Here is a 26,346-nt window from a genome sequence, read left to right as displayed (position 1 = left end):
CTGGAGACAGGGGTGGCTCAGCCCTGGGTTGCTGTGCACCTGCAAAAGCTGTGCAGTCCAGGAAGTGAAGCCCAGGGTCCTGGAAAGCCACCAGCAAAGCAGCCCACAGGGGTGCCCCAGGAGCACTGCCTGGCCCCGGGGCTCGTCCCTTCCTGCGCCCCTCCAGAGCAGCAGCCAGGGAGCAGGAGAGGGGGGCCCCTGGCACTCCAGCTCCCCTCGTCACTCCCAAACCCAGCTTCATCACTGCCCACACGTTGTTTGTATCACGAAATTGTATCAATTACAGGCCCCAAAACTGGGCTGGTTTTGGAGGCTGAAGAGCCGGAAGTGCGTTGAAATTCCAGGGATGTGGCTGCTTTTTGCCTTCTGAGACATGTGAGTCAGATGCAGCCTCTGCTGAGAGCCTCTCCCCAAGGCCCAGCCTCTGTGCCTTGTCCCTCACTGCCCATTACTCTGCTGCAGCGTTCTGCACCCCGAGTTCCCTTGGTGTCACAGAACACAGAGAAATCCACGGTAGTGGATCCTGGAGGAATCCACGTTACTGGATCCTGGTGGAATCCACATTAGTGGCTGAAGCGCAGCGCCGTGCCTGTGCCAGAGCCAGGGAGCACAGCCAGTCCTCTGGCTCATCTGGTTTGAGTTAAGCCCTCCTGCCTTGCTCAGGTGCCAAGCACTGCTTTGCCAGACCCAGTGACCGGCTCAGGGCTGTGCTAGCTCCCCGTCCCATCCCGTGTGGGGCTGGGATACCCCCGGGGGGGTGGTGGGGAAGGGTCCCTGCCCCCGGGGATGGTGGGGAAGGGTCCCTGCCCCCGGGGGTTGGTGGGGAAGGGCCCCTGCCCCTGGGGGTGGTGGGGAAGGGTCCCTGCCCCTGGGGGTGGTGGGGAAGGACCCCTGCCCCTGGGGGTGGTGGGGAAGGGCCCCTGCCCCTGGGGGTGGTGGGGAAGGACCCCTGCCCCTGGGGGTGGTGGGGAAGGGTCCCTGTCCCCGGGGATGGTGGGGAAGGACCCCTGCCCCTGGGGGTGGTGGGGAAGGACCCCTGCCCCTGGGGGTGGTGGGGAAGGGCAGCAGCAGGGGGCTGTCTGTGTCCAGGAGAAGGGCTTTGCAGAGGAGCAGCGTGGGGACAGCACTGTCCACCCCGTCCCGGGGGAGCTGCGAGTGCAGCAACTGCTGCAAAGGAGCTGAAGTCTGACCCTCCCTGGGGGCTTTTCACTCCGGCTGCCAACAACCCCTGCGGGGTCCAGAGCAAGCAGGCTCCCCCAGGTCCCCCCTCGATGCCCAGCCTGGGGGAGCCCTCAGGTTTGGTCCCCCGGGCAGTGAAGGGTGGGATTCTGAGCCGGGCTCCCGTTCACAGCAGGAGCTTTGGGGGCAGCACGAGGAGCCAGGAGTGCCAGATCAGCAGCGACAGGCTGTGCCAGTGACCCTTAGCTGTGATTTCCAGCTGTTGCCCAAGCCTGTCCCTCCCTGCCTTTACCCTGGATGCCATTTCCCACATTAAGGCAAGTCAGCTTTAGCCCTGCCGTTCGTGACGCTCCAAGGAAAACGCTCCAAGGTCAGTGCCCCCGCGGATGCCCCGGACGCAGGCAGGCACCTCCTGCTTGGAGAGCACCCTCGGGCGAAACGGCCTTTGGCTTTCCCTCCCAGCCAGGGCTCGGGGTTTGAAAGAAAACAGCGCGGAGCCGCGCAGGGCGGGCGCTCCGCGCGTCCCGGAGCGCGCCGGGCCCGCCCTCCGCCCTGCCCGCCGCCCTCGGGGCCGTGCCCGCCGTTCCTCGGGGCCGTGCCCGCCGTCCCCGGCTGCTGCCAGCCCCGTGGCCCGGCCACAGCGCCTTCCTGCCCGCTCTCGCCTGCCCTGGGCGTGACACGCTGGGTGCCCCCAGGGCTGCGGGGTCCCCCCACCAGGGAACGGGCAATGCGCGTGGGAGGAGGGAGGAAAGGTGTTGGGACAGGCGAGGAGGCAGGGAAGGAGGAATTTGTGTGGCACTGAACAAAGGAATGGCGTGAAGGAGCGCAGACCCCCCTGGAGACGCAGGGAGACCAGTGCTGAGTGAGTGGTGGCACAGAAATGCCTACAGCAGTCAGGGGGCTTCTCCAAGCAGAGAGAGTTTCCCTGCGAGCCACGGTGGGGAAGGAGGGGGAATCTCACCCCCAACCCCTCCCTGTGGCAGTGCCAGGATGGCTGTGCCCAGCTGACACCCCCCATTTCCCCCCTTTCCCCTCCCATCTTTGACGTGGTGCCGGGGCAATTCCCGGCTTTGAGCTGTTGCCTTTTGAAAGTGCCCCCGGATTGTGGCCGGGTCCTTTCCCCGGCAGCGCGGCTGCGGGCGGGTTAATCACTGCCGGAGAGCGCACACGCGTGTCCTGTGTGTGCTCTGCGTGTTTGCGTGTGTTGCTCCGTTGCTGTGTGAGTCATCCTCAGCCCCGAGCGGAGCAGCAAAGCGAGCTTGGATTGCAGCGCGGACAGGAGGAGCCGGGCGGCCGCGGCTCCGGAGGCGGCTCGGCGTGGCTGTGCCCTTGACCTTGGACCCCTCTGCTCGCAGGGAATGCCTGGGGGAGGTTGTGCTTTGGGGTGCTCCGGCTCTCGCCAGCGTCCCCAGCTTCGAGGTGCAGCTGCCTTCCCGTCTTTCCTTTCTGCAGAGCCCGACTTTCCAAGGAGGAGCTCACACGGAGGAAGGTGGATCTCCCCCCAGGACCCCCGCCTCCCCCTCATTTCTAGGGTGTAAAAGCGTTGCTTTTCCACTCCCATTGTCATTTTATTCCCATTTCTCACACACGGGAGGGTTTGGCTCCAGAGCACAATGCAGGGAGGGGGAATGAAGTCCAAGGAGGGGACATCCCCCCTCTGGTAGCGCTGGGAGTGCCTGGAAGCATTTGGCAGATCTGGAAATCATGAGCTGTCTGTGTCTCGGTAGCGTTTTGAGGGAGACAGAGCACCCCGCACCTGCTGGGAGGACTGGGAATCCCCCCTGCTGGGAGCTGGCCATACTGGAAGGGTGGTTGAGTGGGACTGGAGGGGGCTGGGAGGCAGGAGAACAGGAAACAGTCAGGGAATTGGGACGTGAGCTCAACTGGTGCTCAGAATTTGGGGAGCTACAAACTGGCACAGCTGGCACTGAGGAGAGCTGGGAAATGGGGAATACCAGTGCTGAGAGAACTGGGCAAAAGCAGTGCAGGGAAGTGGGTAGGTGGGTGGTGGCATTCTTTAGTGCCTCAGTGCTCTTTGTGTGTGATGCCTCAGGATTCAGGGGAACCCAGACCAGGGTGTTTCAGGACTGCATTTGGGTCCTTGGATCCCAGAGTTTCAGGTACCTCGGGGTCCTGTGCAGCCTGTGGCTCCTGCATTCAGGGTGTGCCAGGACCCCCCATGCCCTGCCCTGTCCTATGGGACAGCAATGTCCTGGAAGTGCTCCGCCCAAGGGTCCTGGGGGTGCCTGGCTGCTCCTCCTCCCTGCAGCCCCCTCCTTTTCCCTGTCACTCCCAGTCTGCGATGCAGCCTTTGTCGAGGGAATCGCCCCAGAAAAGCCTGCAAAGGGGTTTCCCCGGACTGTGTCCCCAGAGACGCCCTCCCAAGGCCCCTCTACCCAGAGATATTTTCCCAGCCTTTCCTAAGGAAGGGCTGGGACTGATGCGACTTGTCTCCACCCAGCTTTTGGATAACTCCACCCGCCGCCGCCTCTCAGCTCCTCCTCCCAGTGAACAGCCCAGCTGGGATATAAGCAAGTCACTCAGACGCCGGGAGCTGCCGCGACAGCTGGGCGGGTGGCGTGGGACATCGCGCCGTGACCTGAGCCGTGCCCCTCGCCTCGACGCCGGACCCCATGGCGACGCCTTCGCAGAAGAGGAGCACCCGCAGCGGGGCTTCGGGGACCCCCTTGTCCCCCACACGCATCACCCGGCTGCAGGAGAAGGAGGACCTGCAGGAGCTCAATGACCGCTTGGCCGTGTACATCGACAAGGTGCGCTCGCTGGAGCTGGAGAACGCCGGGCTGCGGCTCCGCATCACCGAGTCCGAGGAGGTGGTGAGCCGCGAGGTCTCGGGCATCAAGGCTGCCTACGAGTCGGAGCTGGCGGATGCCCGCAAGACCTTGGATTCGGTGGCCAAGGAGAGAGCTCGGCTGCAGCTGGAGCTCAGTAAAGTGCGGGAGGAGCACAAGGAGCTGAAAGCCCGGTGAGTGCCCTGGGGATGGCGGGGACTGCGGCGGGACGGGTGCTGTCGTCATGCTTGGCAGGGAGCCGGGAGGGAGGAAGGAGCGACCTGGAGGAGCCAGGGAGAGAGAGGAAAAATCCGTGGCCTGGCCGGGGCTGGAGTGTCTGTGGTAGGGACCAAAAGAGGAGAGAAGCTCTCTCGTCATTCCTGCTCTCCTTCCAAGCGCCATCTTTGGCCGGGATGCCCTTGGAGCGGGGATTTGGGAGCGGAGCTGGGCACGCCTGGGGCAGGGGCTGAGCAGACATGCCCTGGGCCCCCGGCAGGGTCGGTGCTATGCGGGCCGGGAGCGCCGGGCTGGCGGCCCCTCTGCCTTCGTCATGCTGGAGCTATTCCTAAACACGCTCCGGCACAGCCCGGGAAGCCGTGCCAGCCAGCTGGCTCTGTCCTGCCTACGGATTTCGCCTGCTCGTCCTATTTTCCTTTGCTGTCTTTGGCACCGGTTAAAGAACCTGCTCCAGGTTTTGTTTGCTTTAACCCTCCCTGTGCCAAGCTGCTCCCACTCTGTGGGGTCCCTGGCTTTGGGGGAAGAAGTGTGCGGGTAGCACTCGTGTCCCCCTCCCACCAGCTGTCACTGGGTGATGTGCTCCCATTGAGGCACGAATTCCTCCAGCCGCTGCCCATCGGGCTCGTTTCTTTCCCTCCCTGCCTTCGTGGACCCTTCCCTGCTGCCTCTGGGTTCCTCTGCCCTCCTCAGGGCTGTCACCGGTTACCAGCCCAGGTCCCCTGAGGACACGGGGCTCCCTGGCCGGTGGCACTGCTGGCCAAGCAGGGGCTGGCCCTGGGCTTCCCCTGGGCTCTGCCAGCCCGTGCAGCGTCGGGACGTGTCCCTGCGGCGCTCAGTTCCCGAAGGCTGCTCCAAGGAAGGAGCGAGCCGATCCCTTTCCGTCATCAGCTTTGGCTCGCAGCCGTGTTCGGGCTGGGCAGCGGCGGGAACAGCCCCCTCTTGTTCCGTTTGATCTCTTGCCTCTTATTCTGGACTCCTCGTTTTGAGCCTGTACCAAATGAGGCTAAAATTAACTTCCTTAGCAGATGCCATAAATATTCTACCTGGGAGGGAGGGACTGTGCTGCCTGTTAGAGCCGTATCCGAAAGCCGTGTGGGGTTATATTTAGCTTTCTATTTCCCGTGCGCTGCGGCAGTTTCGTTCTCCGATAAGGCGGTTTGCTGCTCGCCAGATCCCCGCTCCCGGATCCCGGGGATCGGGATGCTGGTGAGAGGAGGAGCTGAGCTGTCTAAAGGCTTTTTTTCTACCTTGTGCAAACCCAGAACTATCTTGGCCACGATCTTTCGAGGGCTGGAAAAAATGCGCGGCCCGCAGCCGTGGCAGGAGGGGAGCTGGCTGCGCTGTGGAGCCAGCCGTGGGGAAAACGGATGTGGAATTTTTCCCTGCGACCGGCCGCGCTCCGGGAGCTGCTGCGCTTGTTCCCGGGCGCTGACAAATGCCCTGAAAGAGTGCTGGGACTCGCGGGGGTTCCCGGAGAGCAGCTTGTGCCCGAGAGAAGGGTTTTGGAGAGCAGTAGGTGCTCGGGGGGACAGGGGTGTTTCCGTGTTGAGTCATCTGTGAGTCACGGGCGCTGCGATGGAAGAGCGGAGATGCGGGGGAAGCCGCTGCTGTTCATTCCTGCCTCTGGTTTGTCTCCTCTTCCTAGGGCGCGGCATGAGGGCTGCTCCCCAACCCCTAAACCCTTGCAAGGAGGCTGCAGCTCATCTTGTGTCCCCGGGGACCTGCTCGTTGTGCCAGGGCTGCTCAGAGAGCAGCACAGTCGGCTGCTGAGCTGCGATGCTGCTCCTTGGGCTCACTTTGACTGGGGTGTCCGAGTCTTTAGGGCATGAGGGAATGGGGCAGCCACGAGCCCAACCCTGCGGAGGGGTCAGAGGTGCTGGCGGGACCAGGAGGGCCCCGTTGTGACACTGCTCTGCTCCCTGCCATCCCCTTGGGCAGGGATGTGCCCGCGCTGCCGGCTCTCCCCGCCCACCCTGAGCCCTTGGGCCAGCCCTGGGGCCGCTTCACTGTCCTTGACACGGTGAGACTTTGGCTAATGAGTAACCGCAGCCCTCTGCGCCTCTCGCTGTGCCCGTCGGCCCCGAGAAGCGCCGGGTATCTCCCGCAGGGCAGGCGCCCGGGGCCGCGTTATCAGCGCCCACAGCATCGCCGCTGCCCGGTGCAGGGGTTGTCTCGGCAGCACAGAGGGAGGGTGGGGGGCCGGGGTGCCAGGGCATGATGTGACACGGCCCCGGGCGCTGGGTGCTCTGTCTGGGGTGGGGAAAGAGCTGCTGGCTGCAGGGGGACAAGCTGTGCAAACAGGAGACCAGTCTAACCAGTACCAGTGCATGAGTGCGAGAGCTGCACGGGTGGAGGAGGGTCTGAGAAGAGCTGGGCTGCCTGCCCTCTGCCCCCTGCCACCCCTCTGCTCCTGGCCAACTGCTCTTGTCTTGGGAAAGTTTCCAGAGGGATTTTCCCACTGCCTGTTTGGCTGATCCGGGAGGGGTTTCCCAAAGCACCCACCTGGCTCTTGGCACGGGGACCCTCAGCCCTGTGCAGCCTGATACTGGTTGTGCCCCAGGACAAGGGAGTCCTCTGGGCAATCCTGCCTGCCCTGGTGCCACACGTGTCCCCAGCTCTGGCTCTGCTGTAGCCACGCTTCAGACGAAGCAGAGGGTGTGGGGAGGGTGCCTGGTGACTCAGGGGTGCTGGCAGCAGCGGCATCATCAGACCACGGGTAGAGATAGGACTAGTCTGAATTGCCCCTGTCCCTGGTGTCCTCAAGCTTCTGTCCCCTTTCCTCAGAGGACACCTGGATTCCAGCATGGCACCTCCATGGAGGTTGGAGAGATGCTCTGTGCTTGGTCCTGCCCATTGCCCCTTCTCCTTAAGCTGGCTCCTGACTCACAGGGTGAACAGAGCCACAGCCCTTGCCTTGCTCCATGAGAGTTCACCCCATCTCACAAGTGGGAGACACCCCACAGTGCAAGGGGATGCCAGGGGTTCTAGAACACAGCCCTTGGGCACCTTCAGTCCCAGGAGACACCTGAGGGATTCAGTGCCCATTCCACGGGCAGGGAGTGGCCATGTGGTGGCCACACAGTGACCAGCTCCCCTCTCCAAGGCAGGAACCAGCCCTCGTTAGTACCACGCTGATGAGCAATGCCTTCCTGACTTGCAGCCCCTAACCTGATTAAGGCAGTGCCTGGGCAGGGCCTCTTCCTCCTGGGGCCCAGATCTCATCCCTGGCCCTAATGAGGACAAATCTCCTGTTTCCCAAACATTGTTGTGGAGGGAAGCTCATGCAGGGGCAGAGCAAGGGAGGCAGCAGTGGGGTGCCAGGAGATGAACTCCACAAGCCTTCCCCAGCCCAAAGGGTTTTGCCCCATGCTTTGTTCAGTGATGCCCATCGAGGCTGGAACAGGTAAACAAAACCTGTTTAGTTGAAAAAAGGGAAGAAAAAGAATTAAAGCTCAGGGCTGCTGGTGGAGGGGAGCGGGGGGGGGCCCATGCACTTCCTTCAGCAGCAATGAGCTTGTGCTGGAACATTTTGCGTGGGGTGAAACCTCAGGCTCCTGGGCTTCTCCCCCGTCTGCCTCATGGAATCCCTGCCAGGGAGGGAATGCTTTGGCTGGGAGGAGGCTTTGCCCTTTCGGAGCAAACAAAGAGCAGCTTGTGCAGCTGGGGATACTTTAGGGGGAGTCATCAACACAGAGCTGGGCTGGTCCAGACCTCCGTGGCCCTCTGGGACCCTCTTAAACACACCAGCCACCCTGGACCTCCAGCCATGGGGACACATGGGTTGTCTCCTGACATCTGCAGCCAGCAGCTCAGATTGGCCAGGCATGCCAGCCCCCCTGGCACGCTGCAGGGCTGGAGGGCTCCGTGGCAAAACGTTTCTTCCAGGCAAAGGTTTTCATTAACTGTTCCCAGTGAGAGGAATTCTCGCCTGTGCAAACATCCAGCCCCTCTTTTTCCAAGAAAAATTGTGGCAGAGAAACGTGCCTCCAGCACTTTTGGTTTGTGATCTCGCTCCCACTGCTGTGTTTGCCAGTGTCTTCCAGCCATGGCTCATCCCCTCACTTTTCCCAGAGATGAGGGGAGTCAGAGGAAATCCTGTTGCCTTATATATATTTAGGATTATAGGATCCTCTCTGGTAAATAAGGACTTTATCTTTGGAGCTGGGGATTAAAGAGAAGAAATTGCAAAGAGAGTCAGGGCTGAGTTGGTGTGGGAATGGATCCTGGATCCCTGACAGCCTGCCCCAGTCTCACATGCTGCCACAAGTGTTTTCCAGCCTTGCACGTGTCACTTCACTTGAGTCCCATCAACACTCAAACTCTGGGGCCCAGAGAACAGGGAGTTCCTCCGTGTAGTGCTCAGGGATGCAGACAGAGAAGGTGACATAGCCAGGGTGGGACATGTGGGGCGGCTGCCAGCTCCATATTCTGCTGAATTCATGCCCTTTGGGAGGGGTAGTTTCCTTTTGTGCTGCTGGCAACCAGGAAAGGAGGAAGTCACCAGAGTCCCTCTGATCCTGGCCAAAATTAGAGCTGTCATGGAGGATTCCCCAAGAAGTGTGAGCCCAGTGGGTTCAGGGTGAGCTGGGAATCACCTCCCACTGTCCCACCATTGGCCGCATTACCTGTTTCACCATCCTGCTCTTTGTGAGGTTGTTTGCTGAGCCTGTTCCTTTGTGACCAGCTCAGCACGTTCCCGAGCAGCTGAGGCAGGTGCCACGTAAAACCTGTCTCTGCTGACAGCTGCCACCAGCCAGCACGGTGTCAGGGCTGCATGCCCACCTGCCTCTGCTCCCTTCCCCTCCCTGCCCAGGGCTGAATATCCCCAGTGTGAAGCTGAACAACTGTGGGGGCTGGCTTGGGCCCCCAGCCCCACCAGGTGCAGTGGCAGCTGCAGCCCTGACTGCAGAGACATCTGTGTGACAGCCAGACACTGCTACCCAGGAGAACCCAATCCTTCCAGGGATGGGGCAGCCACAGCTTCTCTGAGCAATGCCAGGGCCTCACCACCCTCACAGGGAAGAGTTTCTTCCTAATGCCTCATCTAAGTCTGCCCTCTCACTTTAAAGCCATTCTGCTTTGCCCAGTCACTCCATGTCCTTGATAAAAGTATAATAAAATCCCCACATTTTTCCTTGTTGCTGTACCTGAAGGATGTTGCAGCATGTCCATGAGCCATGGCGTGATCCAGGGCTTGTGGGTGTTGGGGAAAACCGAAGGGTGTGGAAGTTGGTTAATGAGGTGCATTGAACTCAGCCCACAGAGATACCACAAAACACTTCTGCTCCTGGCGAGGCTGAGTCAACGTTTCACGTCCTCTGTCATATACCAGTCACCTTTTTCCAGTGAAGGTGAAAGTGCCCTTGGCTTGGGGTGTCCCCCAAGCTGCAGTCAATGCTCTATTTCTGCCTTCCGTGGTTATCAGAGCTAGGAATTGCAGCAGCAGCAGGGACAAAGTTCCCCAGCACGCAGGGTGGGTGCTTCCCTGCCTGTACTGTACCTTCCTTAATGATGGGGTTGCACCTTGCAGGCACTGGGGCCGTGTCCCTGCGGAGAGGCGGCAGAGCCAGGCTAGAAACAAACACGGCTCTCCTGAAGCTGTTGGATTTTTGCCGGGGCTGCGAGTGGCTCAGAAGCACCTCTGTAGGAGCAAGGTTCTGAGAGCAGAGCTCTCTCCTCCCTCTTGCATCATGTGCCACTTGCTCTGGCTGCTGCTTTGCACACACGCGTCCTGCTGCCATCCAGCCCAGTGCCACCATCCCGGTCAGGCAGAGCTTGCTGTCGCCAGGCTGCAGCGCTCAACTGGAGCTAAGAACTTGCAGTTCGTTGGGGTTATTTATTAACAGTTTAAGGACACAGTTTCTCCCTAAAACCCCCTCCGAGTAACGTGAGCCCAAACCAGCCTCCGAGCTGCCGGTGTGGCTGCGTAATGTGCTGGGCTGGGAGCCCAAAGGGGCTCCGGTGCCCAAAGGAACTCTGGTGCCCACCGGCACTGAGGGTGCCAGCTGCCCCCGGGCTCCCGGTGCCCATCAGCACTGAGGGTGCCAGCTGTCCCCGAGCTCCCCGGGGCCGTGCTTGGAGTTCCCCGGGGCTGTGCTTTGGGGCTCCCCGGGGCCGTGCTTTGGGGCTCCCCGGGGCCGTGCTTTGGGGTTCCCCGGGGCCGTGCTTGGAGCTCCCCGGGGCTGTGCTTTGGGGCTCCCCGGGGCCATTCTTTGGGGCTCCCCGGGGCCGTGCTTTGGGGCTCCCCGGGGCTGTGTTTGGGGCTCCCCGGGGCTGTGTTTGGGGCTCCCCGGGGCCGTGCTTGGAGCTCCCCGGGGCCGTGCTTTGGAGCTCCCCGGGGCCGTGCTTTGGGGTTCCCCGGGGCCGTGCTTTGGGGTTCCCCGGGGCCATTCTTTGGGGCTCCTCGGGGCCGTGTTTGGGGCTCCCCGGGGCCGTGCTTTGGGGTTCCCCGGGGCCGTGCTTGGAGCTCCCCGGGGCCGTGCTTTGGGGCTCCCCGGGGCCGTGCTTTGGGGTTCCCCAGGGCCATTCTTTGGGGCTCCTCGGGGCCGTGTTTGGGGCTCCCCGGGGCCGTGCTTTGGGGTTCCCCGGGGCCGTGCTTTGGGGCTCCCCGGGGCTGTGCTTGGAGCTCCCCGGGGCTGTGCTTTGGGGCTCCCCGGGGCCGTGCTTTGGGGCTCCCCGGGGCCATTCTTTGGGGCTCCCCGGGGCCATTCTTTGGGGCTCCCAGCCCAGTCCCGCTCTGCTCTGCCCCTTCCTTCCTGGCACCGTGGCAGAGAGCCCAGCAGCAGCCGCGGGGCGCGAGGTGCTCCCCGCGGGATGCAGGCTGTGCTGCGAGACACCGGGGCAGTTTTCGTGGGCTTTAGGGAGGAAGGGGAGCACTCAGGAGAGCAGCCTCAGCCCTGGGCATCCTGCTTTGCTGGTTCTGGCTGGCTACCAGGCCCTGCTTTCAGGGCAGAGATGCTGCTTTGTGAATCCAGCCTCAGCTCTGCAGTTCCAGGGCAGAAAGCCACCAGCTGGGGCTTGCCTGTGGCGAGGCTGGGCAGGAGGGAGGTGGTGGGAAGGCTGGAGCATCTCACGGTGGCTCTGTTCACAGGCAGTGCTGTGCAAGCAGCAATTGGGGCTAAATTGTGCTTTCTAGGGATGCCACATCTGCAGTCCCCGCTCTGGGGAAGTGCTGATTTCCTGCCCACGTGCCACGCGGGCTGGCAGGGAAAGCGGGCAGAGGTGTGCTGGCAGCTCTGCACATGGCACAGTGAAGCAAACCACAGCCAGGCACCTTGGTCGCTGCTCATCTCTGTGCTGAGCTGCATTTTCCTGCTGGAATCCCGTCCATATCCATCCCCACAGCCTCTCCAGCTGGAGCCCTCAGTGACTCAACACTGCAGCCTGCCCCAGCCCCGCTGCCACCGCCACATGCAAACAGACCTTGTGGCAATGTAAACACCTTGTCTGCCTTTATCTGCTGCTGGAGCCGGGATAGCAAACCCTTTTGTTCCTGGGAGTATGTGTGGCATCTGGACCCAACAATCCCCTGCTTTGTTTCTTAAGCAAATGTTGCTGGCAAGATGCTTTGCGTACCCAATTTATGAAAAATGGGGCGAGCTGCTGGTTCTGAAGAGAAACAGGGGGCCTTGAACTCATCCCCTGTTTTGCCTCTCTTGGCTCCTTTCTGCCTTGTCCCACCTTGCACAGGGCCCTGGTTTCCACTGTGGATCAGGATGCAGCCGGTACAGAGCGACCTCCGCATCCCTTCCCACCCCCTCTGGGCTCAGGAGCTGCACGTGTGAGCAGAGGAGAGGGAGTTGCAGCCACATCTGCACAGTGGCAGCATGCTTCCTTTCTCCTGGGGCTGGGATTGCATCCCTGCTCCACATCCTGGCTGAGCTGCCAGTTCCTAGCTAAACACGAGCTTACGGCTGTTTTCCCCCAGTGCTCCCCTCCCGAAGACATGACTAACACAAGTGACTCAGCTCCTGGGTTTTAACTTCCTTTGTAAGGCTCCCACCATGCCCAATCTCCCAGGGAAACACCGGGAATCTCTGCTTTGTCTTCCTCCTTTGAGGTGGTGCTTTATGGGCTCAGCGTTTCTCCTTCATCCGAAGGATGTGTTGAAGTGAACGGAATGTTCTGGGGCTTCCATGGAGGGGCAGGACTCAGAGCTGTTCTAGGTGGAAAAAAACCCCAAACAAACCCATTAAGTTTCCCATTAACCCACAACTTTCCCATTAAGTTTTAGCCCAATTATCCAAAAGTTGGCTTTTGTTGTGTTGGAGTAAGATAGTCAAGGCTGGGCAGAACTTCAATTTCATGCAGTCCAAAGCTTAATTGTTAATTTGTCATGACTTTACATGTAATTTAACTATATTAATTGTACAAATCTGACTTGTTAAAATGGTGAGTGTTCAGAGTAGTGGCATGAAGACTTGGAATTTCCTTCTTCCCTCCTCTTCCCAAAGGCTTTGGCTGTAGTCAGCAATAGACAGCACTGTAAACTGTTGGCAAATTCTGGATTGGGAAAAACAAGCTGACAACGCCCTCAAGCACATGGTGGGATTTTTGGGGCTGTCCTGTGCACGAGTTGAAATCGCTGATCCTTGTGTGTCCCTTCCAATTCAGGATATTCTGTGATCTCAGAGCTTTTTTCTCGTGTCTCTTCTACAGAAATCTTGCCCTCAGAAAGTGGAATTGAGCAGTGTGGAAGGTGGTGTATTGACATATTCGAGTTGTGTCTAAAAAAATTCTTTTTCCAGCTCAATTCCAAGCTTTTGTTAGCAAGTTTCCTTTTCTTGATAAAGGCAATTTTTCTTAAATCTATATCTAGGATGATTCAATTCCAGGCCATCAAGTGTCTTTTAGATAATTCAAGATTTCATGGGAAGCTAGGAAAAGGCAGGCTGGCATGTTTGGAATGGATGGGTTTGGACTGTGCTGAGCCTGGGCTGTGAGTGAGGTTGACCAATGTCTGGTGTTCTGAGAAGTTGAGATGTTCAGGTTTATAAAGAGATAGAATCACATAACAGTTTAGGTTGCAAAAGCCCTCCAAGATCATCGAGTTCCCCCAGCCCTGCCAAGGCCACCACTAAGCTGTGTCCCCAAATGCCACATCTACCTGTCTGTTCAATCTCTCCAGGAAGGGGCAACTCCACCGCTGCCCTGGGCAGCCTGTTCAAGCACTGGTGACTTTTTCAGAGGAAAATGCAGTTTTTTCAAGCGAGGAGCTGGCCTCCCTCTAGAAACCCCAGGCTCAGCCCATCCCCTCAGGACCTGCACAGACACTGGCCAGGTTTTCCCAGTGCCATGTAATTCCCAAGTTCTGGTAACAGACCTGTCAGAATCTGTGGTATTGATGATTCACAGATTGTAGAAAGTCTCTGTCTTTCTGCCCCATTTCCAAAGAAGAAGCCATAATTGGTCTGTGCTGTTTTCAAGGTTGTTTATTCTGTTTATCTCTCACATGTTCTGCTGCCCTGCCCAGCTCTGTCCTGCAGGGCAGCGTGTGGGGCTCTGCCCTCAGTGGGATGTGACAAACATTAAATACCAGAAACTCCCTGGGCTGGATTTACAATAATGTGCCAATATCTGTCACCTACGTTGGACAGTGTGTCCCCAGCCTGAACCAACAGAAAAATGCCAACACCACAGTGAGACATGGAGGGCATGAAGAAGGAGAAAAAGGACAAGGCACACCCAATTTCCTCCATCTTGTCCCCTTTGGACCCCTCATCTAGAATCCTAAAATTTTACTTTTGCATCCGTTCCACACTTAGTTATTACTTCTATCAAACACTGAGAGCTTGTAATTCATCCTGTAAGATTGAAAACTCTTTTCCATGGACAGAGATCACAGCCAGTGTCTCTGGGGGCTCTGTCCAGGGGGTTCCTGACCCCTGCCAGGGTCCCAGGGCAGCCAGAGGGAAGCTCTGGATTCCCACACAGACCTGGGGCTGGGCCAGGTTTGTTAAATCAAGTTTCTGCTGGTGGCTCTTTGCGTGTCACCCCAGGCTGGAGGCTCGTTCCAGGTAAGCCAGGGCTGGGTGCAGACATTCCCCACAGGGAAATCCTGCCCTCATTTTGCTGGGCTCCCTGTGCTCCCTGACTGGAGACTCCAGTGCCTGATCCTCCTTGCACTTTGCATCCTCTTTGCATCTCTTTGCATCATCCTCTTTGCAGCTGGGCAAAGGAGTTCCGTGGGTACCAGGGGGTCCTACAGGCAGCAGATGGGGTCCCACAGGTGGCAGGGGGTCTCCCAGGCAGCCAGGCACTGGCAGACACCACCCTGGGGTGTTGTGATGCATACTCCAAGCTGGGACACTTGGAGGGTAAGTCCTGCCCTTTGTCTGATTTATTCCTAACACAAACCTCCCCCAAAAACACAACGTGGGCTGTGGAAAATCAAATCCTTCCCATTTCCCCATGACTCCCACATGGCAAAAGGGTAAAACCCCCTTTTCTAGCTCTGAAACCCCTCTGGTAAAGCCGCCCACCCTCCAAAACCACGGACTGGCCTGTTACTATGGGGGATCAGCCCAAACAGCAGCGTCAGGCAGTGACTTGGGATTTCCATTCCGAGCTCTGGTGGAGGCTGGGGTGAATCACCAGCTGGCGTGACAGCCTGGACAGGGAGGGAGCCACTCTGGGGCTCCCCAGCCAGCACTGAGCTGCAGCATTGTTAATTCTGAACAATTAATGCACTATCTGCTCCCAGAAATGTGCTTTGAGCTCTTAAGCAGCACGTGGCTGCTGAAGCTGAAGAGTTTCTCCTGTGGCGAGAGGGGAGGCTGAAGGGTGGCAGGTCTTTGGTGCATCCAGGAGGAGAAAAGCTTTTCAAACCTTCAGGGGGATGTGTGTGGCTGATTCCTGGCGGTATCAGTATCCAGGTTCCATCACTTCAGTGTGTGTGCACCCACAGCTCCCAGCAGTGTTCCTGGTGCTGGGAGCTGTGGAGAGACAGGAACATCTTGGATTTGGGGAATCCTAGACAGGGTGGTCTGTTTGCCTCCCCCTAAAAGGCTTTTTCCTGTTTCCCAACGAAGCAGCAGTTTTGGTTCATTTTAAGGAGAGGCCAGATCCCAATTCCAGGAGGGGAAGCTCACCTCCTGGGAGATGCCAGTGAGCTGGTTTTGCACCTCTGGGGCCTCGTGGAGATGGACGAGTCCCTCAGCCCCATGGCTGAGCATGTCACGAGTGTATCAGGAGCGTGTGGCAGGGCTAGCACTGACCCTGGCACCAGGAAGGCTCTTTGGCACCGCTGATGCCAGATGCAGAAGCTGTTTCCATGCACGTGTGCATGTGCTGGCATCCCGAGCTGCCTCTGGTGCCCCACAGGATGCTGGCTCTGTGCAGACATCATGCTGGCTATTTCCAGCTCCCCTGCTAGGAGACCAGCCCGTGTTTATCCTGGTGATTTGGCAGAGGTGCTGCGGCACAGATGAGTCAGAAGCTGGGAGAAGCTGCTTTGCCACATTCCCATTGCCCCACTGCAGAGGTTTTCCAGGTCCGCCTCTCCTCGTGCTGTCCCTGCTGCCTGTCCTGTGGGGCCCTGGTCCCTGGGGGAACGATCCTTGATGGAGAAACAACCCCTGGGACTGGGGAACCATCCCTGGACTGGGGGGTGATCCCTGGGATGGGGGGTGGTCCCTGGGGTATGTGTGGTGGCCTGGGACAGATCCCTGGCACTGGAGGCAGCGTGGACAGCAGCCTGCCTGCCCAAGGTGGAGCAAAGCAGATTTCCTGGGTCCTCCCAGCAATCTGAGACTTCCATGGGCACACACTTCCACTCCTGCCTCGGGTTCCCAAGCTGGAAATGTGTCCAAGCCTTTTCTAGGGTAGCCAGGAGCAGGCAGCTGTGGCCCCTGGCAGCCAGGTGGGACCGAGACCTGCAGTGTGGGGGGATTTGCAGACATCCAAAAAGATTTAGGGATGGGGCAGGAGCCAGCGAGTTCCCTGAGCTGGCACCTTTTCCAGGGTGGGGCAGCTGCAATTTGGAGGCAGGGAAGGAGGGGAACGCCTGCACCTCTGAGTTCCATCCCACTCATTGGTCCTCTTCCAGCGTACAAAGCCCAGTGCTGCCCATGCTTCAGGAACACTTGTGGGGATTAATAGAGGGGAGGGAAACCAAAGAGTGTTTCTTAAAAACGCATTGAGTGGGCTCTGGCATCTCGGAGAGGGTTGGCATCTTTCCAGCAGCCTGGTGGGCTCATGCCTGGAGCTGTTCCAACAAGCTCTGACGACTCTGTCCTGTCTTGACTTTTCCAGAGGGAGTGCCCAGACCTGCCAGGTTTCCTGGCTGGGATTTTGGGGCAGAGAGGGGGGAGCAGTAGCAGATGCTGCTCTGCAGGGCTGTTCCTGAGCCCTCTCTAAATCCATCACGTCGACTTCGCATCCTCACGTCTGTCTGTGCTGAGCACAGCCAGAGCAGATCCAACTTTCCATTAACATTTGAATTTTCTGGCAGCTCAGCTGCAATTTTCAATCCTTTTTTTTTTCCCTTCTTCCTGCTTTTAAAAGCTAAAAATAAAATGTCTTGAGGCCCCTTTTCCCTCCATCTTTTCTCTTGAGATATTTGTTTCTTGAGGATTTGATGCCTGTGTTGTTTTTTCTCCTCTTGGATTGTTTTCACCCGTGGTTCTCACAGCACAGGGGATCAGATCCTGTGGGATTTGGAGGCACCCAGCCCTCCAGAATGAGTCTCTGCTTCTCTTTTCACTGGGGAATTTGGGATCTTGTAGGCTCTAGCAGGCAGGATGGGGAAGCCAGTGAAACCCTCTGGGGAGAAGGAGGAAGGTCTGTCTTCGTCCTCCTGTCCGGGGAAGTGGGAGTGACACAGCTGCCATGGAAATTTTTATTTTTAGCCCAGTGCCAGCTGGAGCCTGTGAGGCTTCCCGGGAATAAAAGCAGGACCTGAGGGCAGAGAAGGGAAAACTCAAACCTTGGCTGGGCTGGAGCAGGGATCATCAGGGCCAGTGTGAAGCAGCGGGCTGGGGGTCCCCAGGGCCAGAGGGGACTCCCCTGTGTGCTGATACCTTATCCAGACACTGCTGCCACGTCCAGGGTCAGGGTGTGTCTGGAAGGAACATGGGGGAAATGCTCAGGGCCCAGGGAGCCAAATTCTGCCAACCACTGGACCCGCCAGAGCAGAGGACAGGAGAGGATTTGTCTCACCCCTCTCCCTCTGGCTCAGTCCTGTGGCTGGTGAGCTCCATGCTTCTGGCTCTTCTCACAGTGGGGTCCAGAGCTGAGCACAGGAGGCTTCTAAGGAAAAGGGATTTGTGCTTGAGTCGTTTGGGATTTACTGTGGGGCTTTCCAGGTGTTGATGCCCAGAACCCTGGATACTTCTGGTCCCAGGAGAGGGCAGATCTGCTGCAGGCACAAGTGTAACCCTCAGCATTTTTCCCTCCATTGTCACCGGTCAATGGAGCTGCTGTCCCCTGAAAGAATTATATCATCCAGGTCGTGCTGGAGCCCCATCCCAACGAGCCAGTGTCCTCCAGCTATGCCCAGACCTCCACAGCTGCCACGGCAAGCAAAGGGCAGCAGCAAAGCCCAGGGCACTTCACTCGGTCAGGAAGGACAGGGCTGCACCCGCCGGCACTGCTGGGGTGGCCACGCTGGCCACGGGGCTGAGCCAGGGCCAGATGGGAAAACTCAGCGAGCCCCGGAGCCTCGGACCCGCTCCCAGTTGGCATTCTTGTCCTGTGAGTCACTGGCACGAAAGGAGTGGGTTGAACAGGAAAGACCCAGCACAGAGCTCCAGCAGCAGCTCGGGCAGGCAAGACTGTGGTTCCCTGGGAAATGGGGACCAGCAGCATTTCTTGGTCAGTTATTCCACTGTGGGCTAAATTCCAAATTCTCTAGACTGCTTAAATGCTATTTAGACATAAAAGAGGCTGTTTTATGGAATTTATGGACTATGAAATCATACTCTGTGCATATCATTGAGACCCTCTTACCTGAGAGCCCTAAACATTAAAATATGAAAATCCAACCACAGATACATTCTAAAATTCATTACAGATCCAACACGTTACACTGAGCCCTTTACACCACAATAAAGAGTGTTCTGGGCTGGGAAAGGAGCTTTCAGAAACTGAAAGAAAGGCAGAAGACAGATCTTCACTCACTTCCAAGAAAAAGTCTGCAATCTGCTCCTGGATTCCCAGAGGCTCTTGGGCTCTGCATTTCCTGACAGCAGCACTTTAAGTGATTCTGAATTTTGTTACTGTACGTGTAGGAATTGTTGCTTTTTTTTAAACTGTCCTTAAGTGGAATTCCTACTCTTTTAACATGGAATATCCTGGGATTTGAAGGGAGGTTTGCACTTAGAAACAGTAGCCTGGGATTTTGAAACCTTTGCTTTAATCTCCAAAATAACAGAATAACTTCTCCATGCTGGTCGGGTCAGGAAACAAAAAGAAATGCGGGGAAAATCTGCTGCTGGCCAATCCAGGAGCTTCCAATTCCCGCATCTGCGAGTGTGGAAACGCCGTCCGTGCCGCTACCGGTCCCGCTCCTCGCTCGGGATGTCCTCGGGCCCCCCGCCAGCCCCGCACCCCGCTGGGACGGAGCTGGGGTGGCAGTCCCACCGCGGCCTTGGCGGCTGCTGGGGGGCCGCTGGGTCTTTTCTTTTTATAGGACCTACCAAAATAGCTGCAGGCCGTGTTTTGGTGGTGCAGTCAGATCGGATTCCCCGCTCAGAGGAGCGGCTTTGACCTGCTGGCAGAGGGCTGGAAAAGAGAGGGGGGCAGGATGGTGGATGGTGATGCCAGAGGCGGGACCGGGGGGCTGAGGCACCCCAGCTCTGCATCCACCGAGCACCAGCGGAGCTCACGGCGAGGCACAGCCCCAGCAGGGCAGTGCCCAGCCCCTGGTGCTCCCTGGCATGGAACTCTTGGCACTGCCGGGGTGCCACCGACTGCTCTGCCTGGCCACTCACGCGGGCAGCACTGGCTATGGGGCAGTTTCAGCTCCTCCCCAGCTCCACCATCGATGCCACGCCGTGCTGAGCCACGCTAGCACATCTGACTGTCCCATGCCACGGTGGCCTCTGCCACCCCTCACAGCGCAGATCCATGCCATGCTGTACGGCTGTGCCGCAGCGCAGCATGCTGCAGTGTCCCACCATCCTGCATCCCAGCACGCCCGGCCTGCTCTCCTGCCGTGCCTGGCGTGCAGATTGCACCACCCTGAGACTCCTGCCCTGCCAGTCATTCCCTTCCTGCTCGCTGGGATCCCAGCTGGGGCTGGGTGTGCCGGGTGGATGCCATGTGCTGGTCCCCGGGTGGATGCCATGTGCTGGTCCCCGTGGTGGGTGGCTGTTGGGGACGGCTGTGCAGCACTTTTGGGAGTGATCAGAGGGGGGCAGGAGTGACGCTGTTTGTGCTCCGTGTACAGTGCACAGACTTTTCTGAGAACAGCCCTGAGGAGATAAACTTGGAGGTTTTGGTGGGTGAGAAGCTTGACAAGACCTTAGAGTCAGTACTTAGAGTGACTAGAAAATTTTGAGAGGTACTTCAGACAAGGATCTGGAGTGGCAGGACAAGGGGGAATGTCTTCCCCCTGCCAGAGGGCAGGGTTGGATGGGATATTGGGAAGAAATTCTTCTCTGTGAGGGTGGTGAGGCCCTGGCACAGGTTGCCCAGAGAAGCTGTGGATCCCTGGAGGTGTTCAAGGCCAGGTTGGGTGGAGCTTGGAGCAACCTGGTCTAGTGGAAGCTGTCCCTGCCCATGGCAGGGCGTGGGGCTAGATGAGCTTTAAGGTCCCTTTGAACCAAAACAATTCCATTATTTCCTGATGACTGATTATTCCTGCTGTGCCACTCACCTGTGCCACCCTTTGCCCTGCAGGAATGCCAAGAAGGAAGGGGACCTGCTGACCGCCCAGGCACGCCTTAAGGATGTGGAGGCTTTGCTAAACTCCAAGGAGGCTGCACTCTCCACGGCCCTGGGTGAGAAGAGGAATCTGGAAAATGAAGTGCGGGACCTGAGGGGACAGGTGGCCAAGGTGAGCAGTGGCAGCTCTGTCTCCAGCTGACCCAGGGATCCCTTTTTACTCCCTGCCTGGGGCTGCCAGGGCCCTGCTGTGCCAGGGGCTGTGGGGCAGATGCAGTTGGGTGGTGGGTCCCCAGCCATGCCAGGTGCAGTGCCCAGAGCCCACTGTGATGGTCCTTCTCGATTCCCTGCCAGCTGGAAAGTGCCTTGGGCGAAGCCAAGAAGCAGCTGCAGGATGAGATGCTGCGCCGTGTGGACGCTGAGAACCGGCTGCAGACCCTGAAGGAAGAGCTGGAATTCCAGAAGAACATCTACAGCGAGGTGAGCTGCGGTGTGCTGCCATGGGTCTGGGATCACCCCCTCTAGGTGTGTCATGTCCCCTCCCTGACCGTGTCCCCTGCTGTCCCCAGGAGCTGCGGGAGACCAAGCGGCGCCACGAAACCCGGCTGGTGGAGATCGACAACGGGCGGCAGCGGGAGTTTGAGAGCAAACTCTCCGAGGCCCTGCAGGAGCTGCGGAGCCAGCACGAGGCCCAGATCAGGCTGTACAAGGAGGAACTGGAGAAAACCTACGGGGCAAAGGTGAGCAGCTTCCCCACGGCACTCTCCTCTCCCTTCAGCCCCAAAGAGCACGGGTGGGCTGTGGGTGCTGAGATGCCGATTCCCCTGTCCTGTCCCCCAGCTGGAGAATGCCAAGCAGTCAGCTGAGAGGAACAGCAACATGGTGGGTGCTGCCCACGAGGAGCTGCAGCAGACCCGTATCCGCATTGACAACCTCTCCTCAGAGGTCAGCCAGCTGCAGAAGCAGGTGAGCTGACACCAAAGGGTGCCCTGGGGACGGTCACCTCCTGGGGATGGTCCCAGGTGGAGTGGCCCACGCTCACCTGCCCTCCCCACAGCTGGCTGCCAAGGAGGCGAAGCTGCACGATCTGGAGGATATTCTGGCCAGGGAACGCGAGAGCAACCGGCGCCTGCTGTCCGACAAGGAGCGGGAGATGGCCGAGATGCGGGCACGCATGCAGCAGCAGCTGGATGAGTACCAGGAGCTGCTGGACATCAAGCTGGCTCTGGATATGGAGATCAACGCCTACCGCAAGCTGCTGGAGGGCGAGGAGGAGCGGTGAGCACAGGGCGCTGTGCCCAGCTCTGGGCTGCACGGGTCCCAGCCCTCGTGTCCTCACTGGCTTCATCTCCTCTTCTCCCCCCCGCCAGGCTGAGGCTGTCCCCCAGCCCTTCATCCCACAAAGGTGCATCCCGAAGCCACCTGTCCACCCCAGGCTCCTCCAAGAAGCGGAAGCTGGAGGACAGTGAGAGCCGGACCAGCTTCTCCCACCATGCCCGGACCAGTGGCCGTGTTGGCGTGGAGGAGGTGGACTTGGAGGGCAAGTTCGTCCGTCTCAGGAACAAGTCCAACGAGGTGAGTTTGCCTTCAGGGAGATCCCTAGAGTCCCTGGGGTGAGGTTCAGCCCTGCTTCACCCTACGGGCAGGAGGTGAATGGGACAAGTTGGAGAGGAACCGGGGTTCTGAGGTCGCTGCTCTCTCTCACAGGACCAGGCGATGGGCAACTGGCAGATCAAGCGGCAAAATGGGGACGATCCCCCCCTTACCTACCGCTTCCCCCCGAAGTACACCCTGAAGGCTGGCCAGGTGGTCACGGTGAGTCACTGCCTGGCAGAGGATCCAGGCAATATCCAAACCCTGCCAGGCCGCTTACGTGGTTGGTGTGTGGCTTTTTGTGGTGATAGACTCCCATTCCCGAGCTGTGGAGTCTGCAGACCAGCGAAGTCACTTTTCTCCTGCTTTTTTCCCTAGATCTGGGCCTCAGGAGCTGGAGCAACCCACAGCCCCCCCAGTAATTTGGTGTGGAAGACCCAGAGCAGCTGGGGCTCCGGGGACAGCCTGCGCACCGCCCTCATCAACTCCAACGGGGAGGTGAGAGCCGATGGCAGCTCTGGCACGGGGAGGGGGCGGCTGGCACTGACCCTCCCAACTCACCCCCTGTCCCCTGCAGGAGGTGGCCATGCGGAAACTGGTCCGCACTGTGATCATCAACGATGATGAGGATGAGGACGATGAGGAAATGAGCATCCACCACCGCCACCACCATGTGAGTAGAAGGTTGGGGATGCCGCTGGTTCCGAGGGGTCCGGGGGGTGCAGCTTCAGGCAGGGTGGGAAGGAGCTCAGCATCAAACAGGATCAGGCATACAGGAGAAAGCAGTGGGGAGGCTGCTGTGGAAATAACTCCATGAGAGAAGCCAGCAGACCTTTGGCATCTGGAGGAGATTGCTGCTCACTAAAAAAGCTCTGAAGACCTTACTGGAAGTTGTCTCCAAGCCTAAGGAACCCTGACATGTCATGAAAAGGGCCAGAAGAGTCGGAGGGAGGCTGAGCATTGCTTGGAGGATAGGATGGTGGGAAGTTGATGGATGACACTTCTTGTCAGCAGCTGCTCTGTTCTCTCTGCTTCATGAGGGTGCTGGAACAGATCCAGAGGTGGCTTTGTCCTTCCTCTCAGTCCATCTTTCCCCACACGGAGATGAAATATGCACCAGGAGGAGCAGCAGGCAGTGGGCAGAGAGCAGGCAGCGTGCCAGGAGCAGAGCTGCAGCCACTTCTCTGAGAGAAACATCCCTGGCTGCAGCCCAGCACCCCCCAGCAACCCAGGCTGCAGGGGCTCTGTGTCCTGCACACGAAATGCCCACAGGAATCACATGCAGAGAGGTTCCATCGTGGCCAAGCCATGCCTCAGCAAGGGTGGAAGATCTTCTGGATGTCACTTGCAGAGCTCTGCAGGAGCAAAATGGAACATCCATCATCAACTGCCCTTTGAGTTCTCTGGATCTGAAGAGCTGTGCTGAGATTGATACCAGCACGTTGAGCTGGTGGATTGTCCTCCTCTCCTCTGCCCTTGTGAGACCCACCTGCAGTGCAGGGTCCAGTTCTTGGGCCCCCAGCACAAGAAGGACACAGAATTGCTGGAGCAAGTCCAGAAGTAGCCATGACGATGCTCTGAGGGCTGGAGTCTCTCTGCTCTGGAGGCAGGCAGGAGGAACTGGGGCCAGCCTGGAGAAAAGAAAACTTCAGGGAGATGTTAGAACTCCTTCCAAGGCCTAAAGGGACTCCAAGACAGCTGAAGAGGAACTTTGGACAAGGCCATGGAGTGACAGGACACAGGAGAATGGCTTCCCACTGACAGTTAGAGGGCAGAGTTAGACAGGATACTGGAAGAAAATTGTTCCCTGTGAGGGTGCTGAGGCCCTGGCACAGGTTACACAGGAAAGTTGTGGCTGCCCCATCCCTAAAGTGTTCAAGGCCGAGTTGTACAGAGCTTAGAGCAACCTGGGATAGTGGAAGCTGTCCTGCCCATGGCAGGAAGCTGGAATGAGATGAGCTTTCAAGTCCATTCCAGCCCAAACCATTCCATGATTCTGTGATTTTCTTCTATATTGGCTTACCCCTGGACAGAGGAGCCAAGCTCCTGCAGCCACTGCTGCCCATTCCTCTGGAGGCTGAATCCTTTCCAAGACCAAACTTCCCATCGGAAAGCTGCCAGCTCACAGTGGTGAGGAAGAGGATGTTTTCAGGAACGCAGTTCAGGTGTCTCCCATGTGCGGAGAGCTCAGGGTGCAAGCTCAGGGCAGCAGGGCAGGTCACCCACTGGCAGCGTGCTGGCCCCACTCTCTTGGGATTAGAAACGCAATAATAAGGGTTCTGTTTTATTATTTTTAAACCACGTGGTGGAGAGGACAGGTGAGGCAGATTCTCTTCGAGGCCTAATGTGAAGAGCTGTCCTGGGTGACGCCGCTGCCGCCGCCATCCTCAGGGTGCAGAGGATGCTCTGGCAGGGGCTTGAGGCCGTTTTGTGTGTCCCCCCGTGTGCAGGGCTGCAGTGGCTCTGGGGACCCCGGTGAATACAACCTGCGCTCCCGCACGGTGGTCTGTGGCACGTGTGGCCAGCCGGCCGACAAGTCGGGCACGCAGAACGCCGGCATCAGCACCATGTCCTCGGGCTCATCCACCTCCAGCGTGACCGTCACCCGCAGCTACCGCAGCATGGGCGACTCCGGCATCGGCCTGGGGGACAGCCTGGTGTCCAGGAACTACCTCCTGGGGAGCTCCAGCCCCCGCAGGCAGGTCAGTGCCCAGCGTGCCAGGCCGCTGTCCGGTCCCCGGCACCGCACTGCCCGCTGCTGCTGGGTGCCCACCCCGTGCTGGCACCGTCCTTTCCCTGCAGCGCTGCAAGGCTCCTGTCCCCTCCCACCTCTCCTTCTCGCTGCTCTTCCTCTTCCTCTTTGGGCTCGCACAAACCCAAAGCTCTTTGTAAGGGGTGGGGGGTTCTGAGAGGGGTTGGAAAGGGATGTGGCCAGAGCAGCTTCCCACCCCATTCTGTCTTACACTCAGCCCCCTGGGCACCCCAGAGCATTCCCCATCCTCCCCATCACTCATTCCACTGCAGTTAAGTGTTCATGCTGGCAATGTGAATATTTCAGCACTTGAATATACATTTTATATCTATATATTAGATTAATATACAATATATTCTATATTGATACTCTTAGTCGATATTATAATCCTCATAAACCACCTACCAATAATTCTCAAATTCTGGAACTATGAACATCCCAGCTTGGGAGGACTTATTTATCACACCCCAAGGGCCAGGATGGAGGAGAACCTGGGGGCACTGTGGGCATCCAAAGGATCCCACTGGACACTTTGCAGTCAGAGCAAATGGATGATGACACTAGGGTCTTCTTAACTCTCTTTTTCTTTCTCTCTCCCAGGCTCAGGCTGTGCAGAACTGCAGCATCATGTAATTCCGTGGCGCATTCCTGTGGTTCCTGCCCGTCTCCAGCTAGGTTTGTTTTTTTTTCCCAAAGCAACAGAATTTTTTTCCCTTAAAAAAAAAAAGATATCAAAAACCAAGGTTATTTTTTTTTTGTTTTCTATAGCAGGAATTTTATATATATATATATATTAAAAGTGCTAAAAGATGCTTTGATTTTTTTTTGTAAAGAAAAAAATCTATTTCTATATAAAAAAAACCAAACCAAAAAATAGCTTTTCAGCTTCAAATATTTTTTAGAACTTCAGCCAAAGACAGCAAAGAACTGTGTTTACAAAGCAGCCATGCAGAAGGAGTTTGTAGTTGAAATGCTCCTTATGCTCCTTAGATTGTACCTTTTTTGCCAAAGCTTTTTACATAGGACAGGGAAAAGCGCAGCCATACCCACTGGAGCTGCGTGCCACAGGGGCTGCTGTCCTGTCTCAAATGGAGCACAGTGCCTTTACAACCCTTTTCCTTGGGATCTGAAGCCAAAATTCCCCTTTTCCTGTGTTTTTTTGCTAGTGATTCCTGGCGGTGCTGGCGCGGGGGCTCCTGGCAGCTCGCGGGTGATGCCCACGTCTCTCTGTGGCCATTGCCCCCTCCCCAGCCCCCTGCCCGCTGCACTCCCGTGCTCTGTGTACTGTATTCCCCAAGTTCCCCGTCCCAGGCACCTCTTGCCCTTTTCCTTAATCAGCCGAGTTGTGCCTTAGCTGAGGTGGGGGCCGGGCTGGAGCCCCACTGGAGCCCAGCTGAGTGGAGATGGAGTAGGGGAGGTGAAAGCACCGGAGCTGCCTTTTGGGACCAGGTGGATTTGACAGCTGGGGTGACGGACCTTGGTCCCACAAGCTCAGCCCTAGTGGGGCCCCCCAGGCCCCGTCTTCGAGAGCCACTGCATGCAGAGGGGTTCACCCCACCTTTCCTCGGCTGCGGTTATTCGGGCTCGTCTCTGGCGGCCAGAGCTCAGCAGCTGTTTCAGGGATTAAGAGAAAGATGCTCAGTCCAGGTCAGAGTTGGTTTGTCAGGAAAGTATCTAGGAAGGCTTTTTGTTCGAGTGAGGTGGATTTTGGGGTCTGATAGGTGCAGCTTTCCCCTTGGCAAGAGTCCATACAGCCATTGGCAGATCTCTTGCCTTTTTGCCTTGACTGGGAAACGCCTGCAGCCCCTCCCGACCTCAAGTGCAGCAGAGGGGTGGGCTGGAGAAGGTGCCAGGACAAGCCCCCCACTCCAGTCGGTTTTGGGGAGATCGTGTATGTATCTATGCTTGCAAAGCTTCTGTATTACTGCCTGTATTTTCTTCCAGAGTCAAAATACAGCTGAACCCTTCCCA

The 26,346-nt window shown here is 58.0% G+C and overlaps 1 protein-coding gene across 2 annotated transcripts; it reads left to right on the top strand.

Moving 5' to 3' along the window:
• The first annotated feature begins 1,508 nt into the window (after positions 1–1,508).
• On the top strand, positions 1,509–26,346 carry LMNA (lamin A/C). Of its 2 annotated transcripts, none has more exons than XM_085560990.1 (13): positions 1,509–1,549; positions 3,641–4,162; positions 20,046–20,202; positions 20,385–20,510; positions 20,600–20,770; positions 20,871–20,996; positions 21,088–21,308; positions 21,401–21,605; positions 21,738–21,845; positions 22,002–22,121; positions 22,201–22,296; positions 24,074–24,325; positions 24,976–26,346. In XM_085560990.1, exons 2-13 carry the CDS (start codon positions 3,813–3,815, stop codon positions 25,006–25,008), a joined length of 1,965 nt encoding a protein of 654 aa, XP_085417116.1. In that variant the 5' UTR covers positions 1,509–1,549; positions 3,641–3,812; the 3' UTR covers positions 25,009–26,346. The 2 variants fall into 2 exon arrangements, with proteins under 2 accessions (XP_085417116.1, XP_021387870.1); XM_021532195.4 differs by lacking the exon at positions 1,509–1,549 and adding an exon at positions 2,430–2,668.

This window comes from Lonchura striata, chromosome 25 (genome assembly GCF_050655825.1).
Source record: "Lonchura striata isolate lonStrDom1 chromosome 25, ASM5065582v1, whole genome shotgun sequence".
NCBI lineage: Eukaryota > Metazoa > Chordata > Aves > Passeriformes > Estrildidae > Lonchura > Lonchura striata.
The sequence above is the reverse complement of the archived record's forward strand: the minus strand, read 5'-3'. Positions and strand labels throughout refer to the sequence as shown.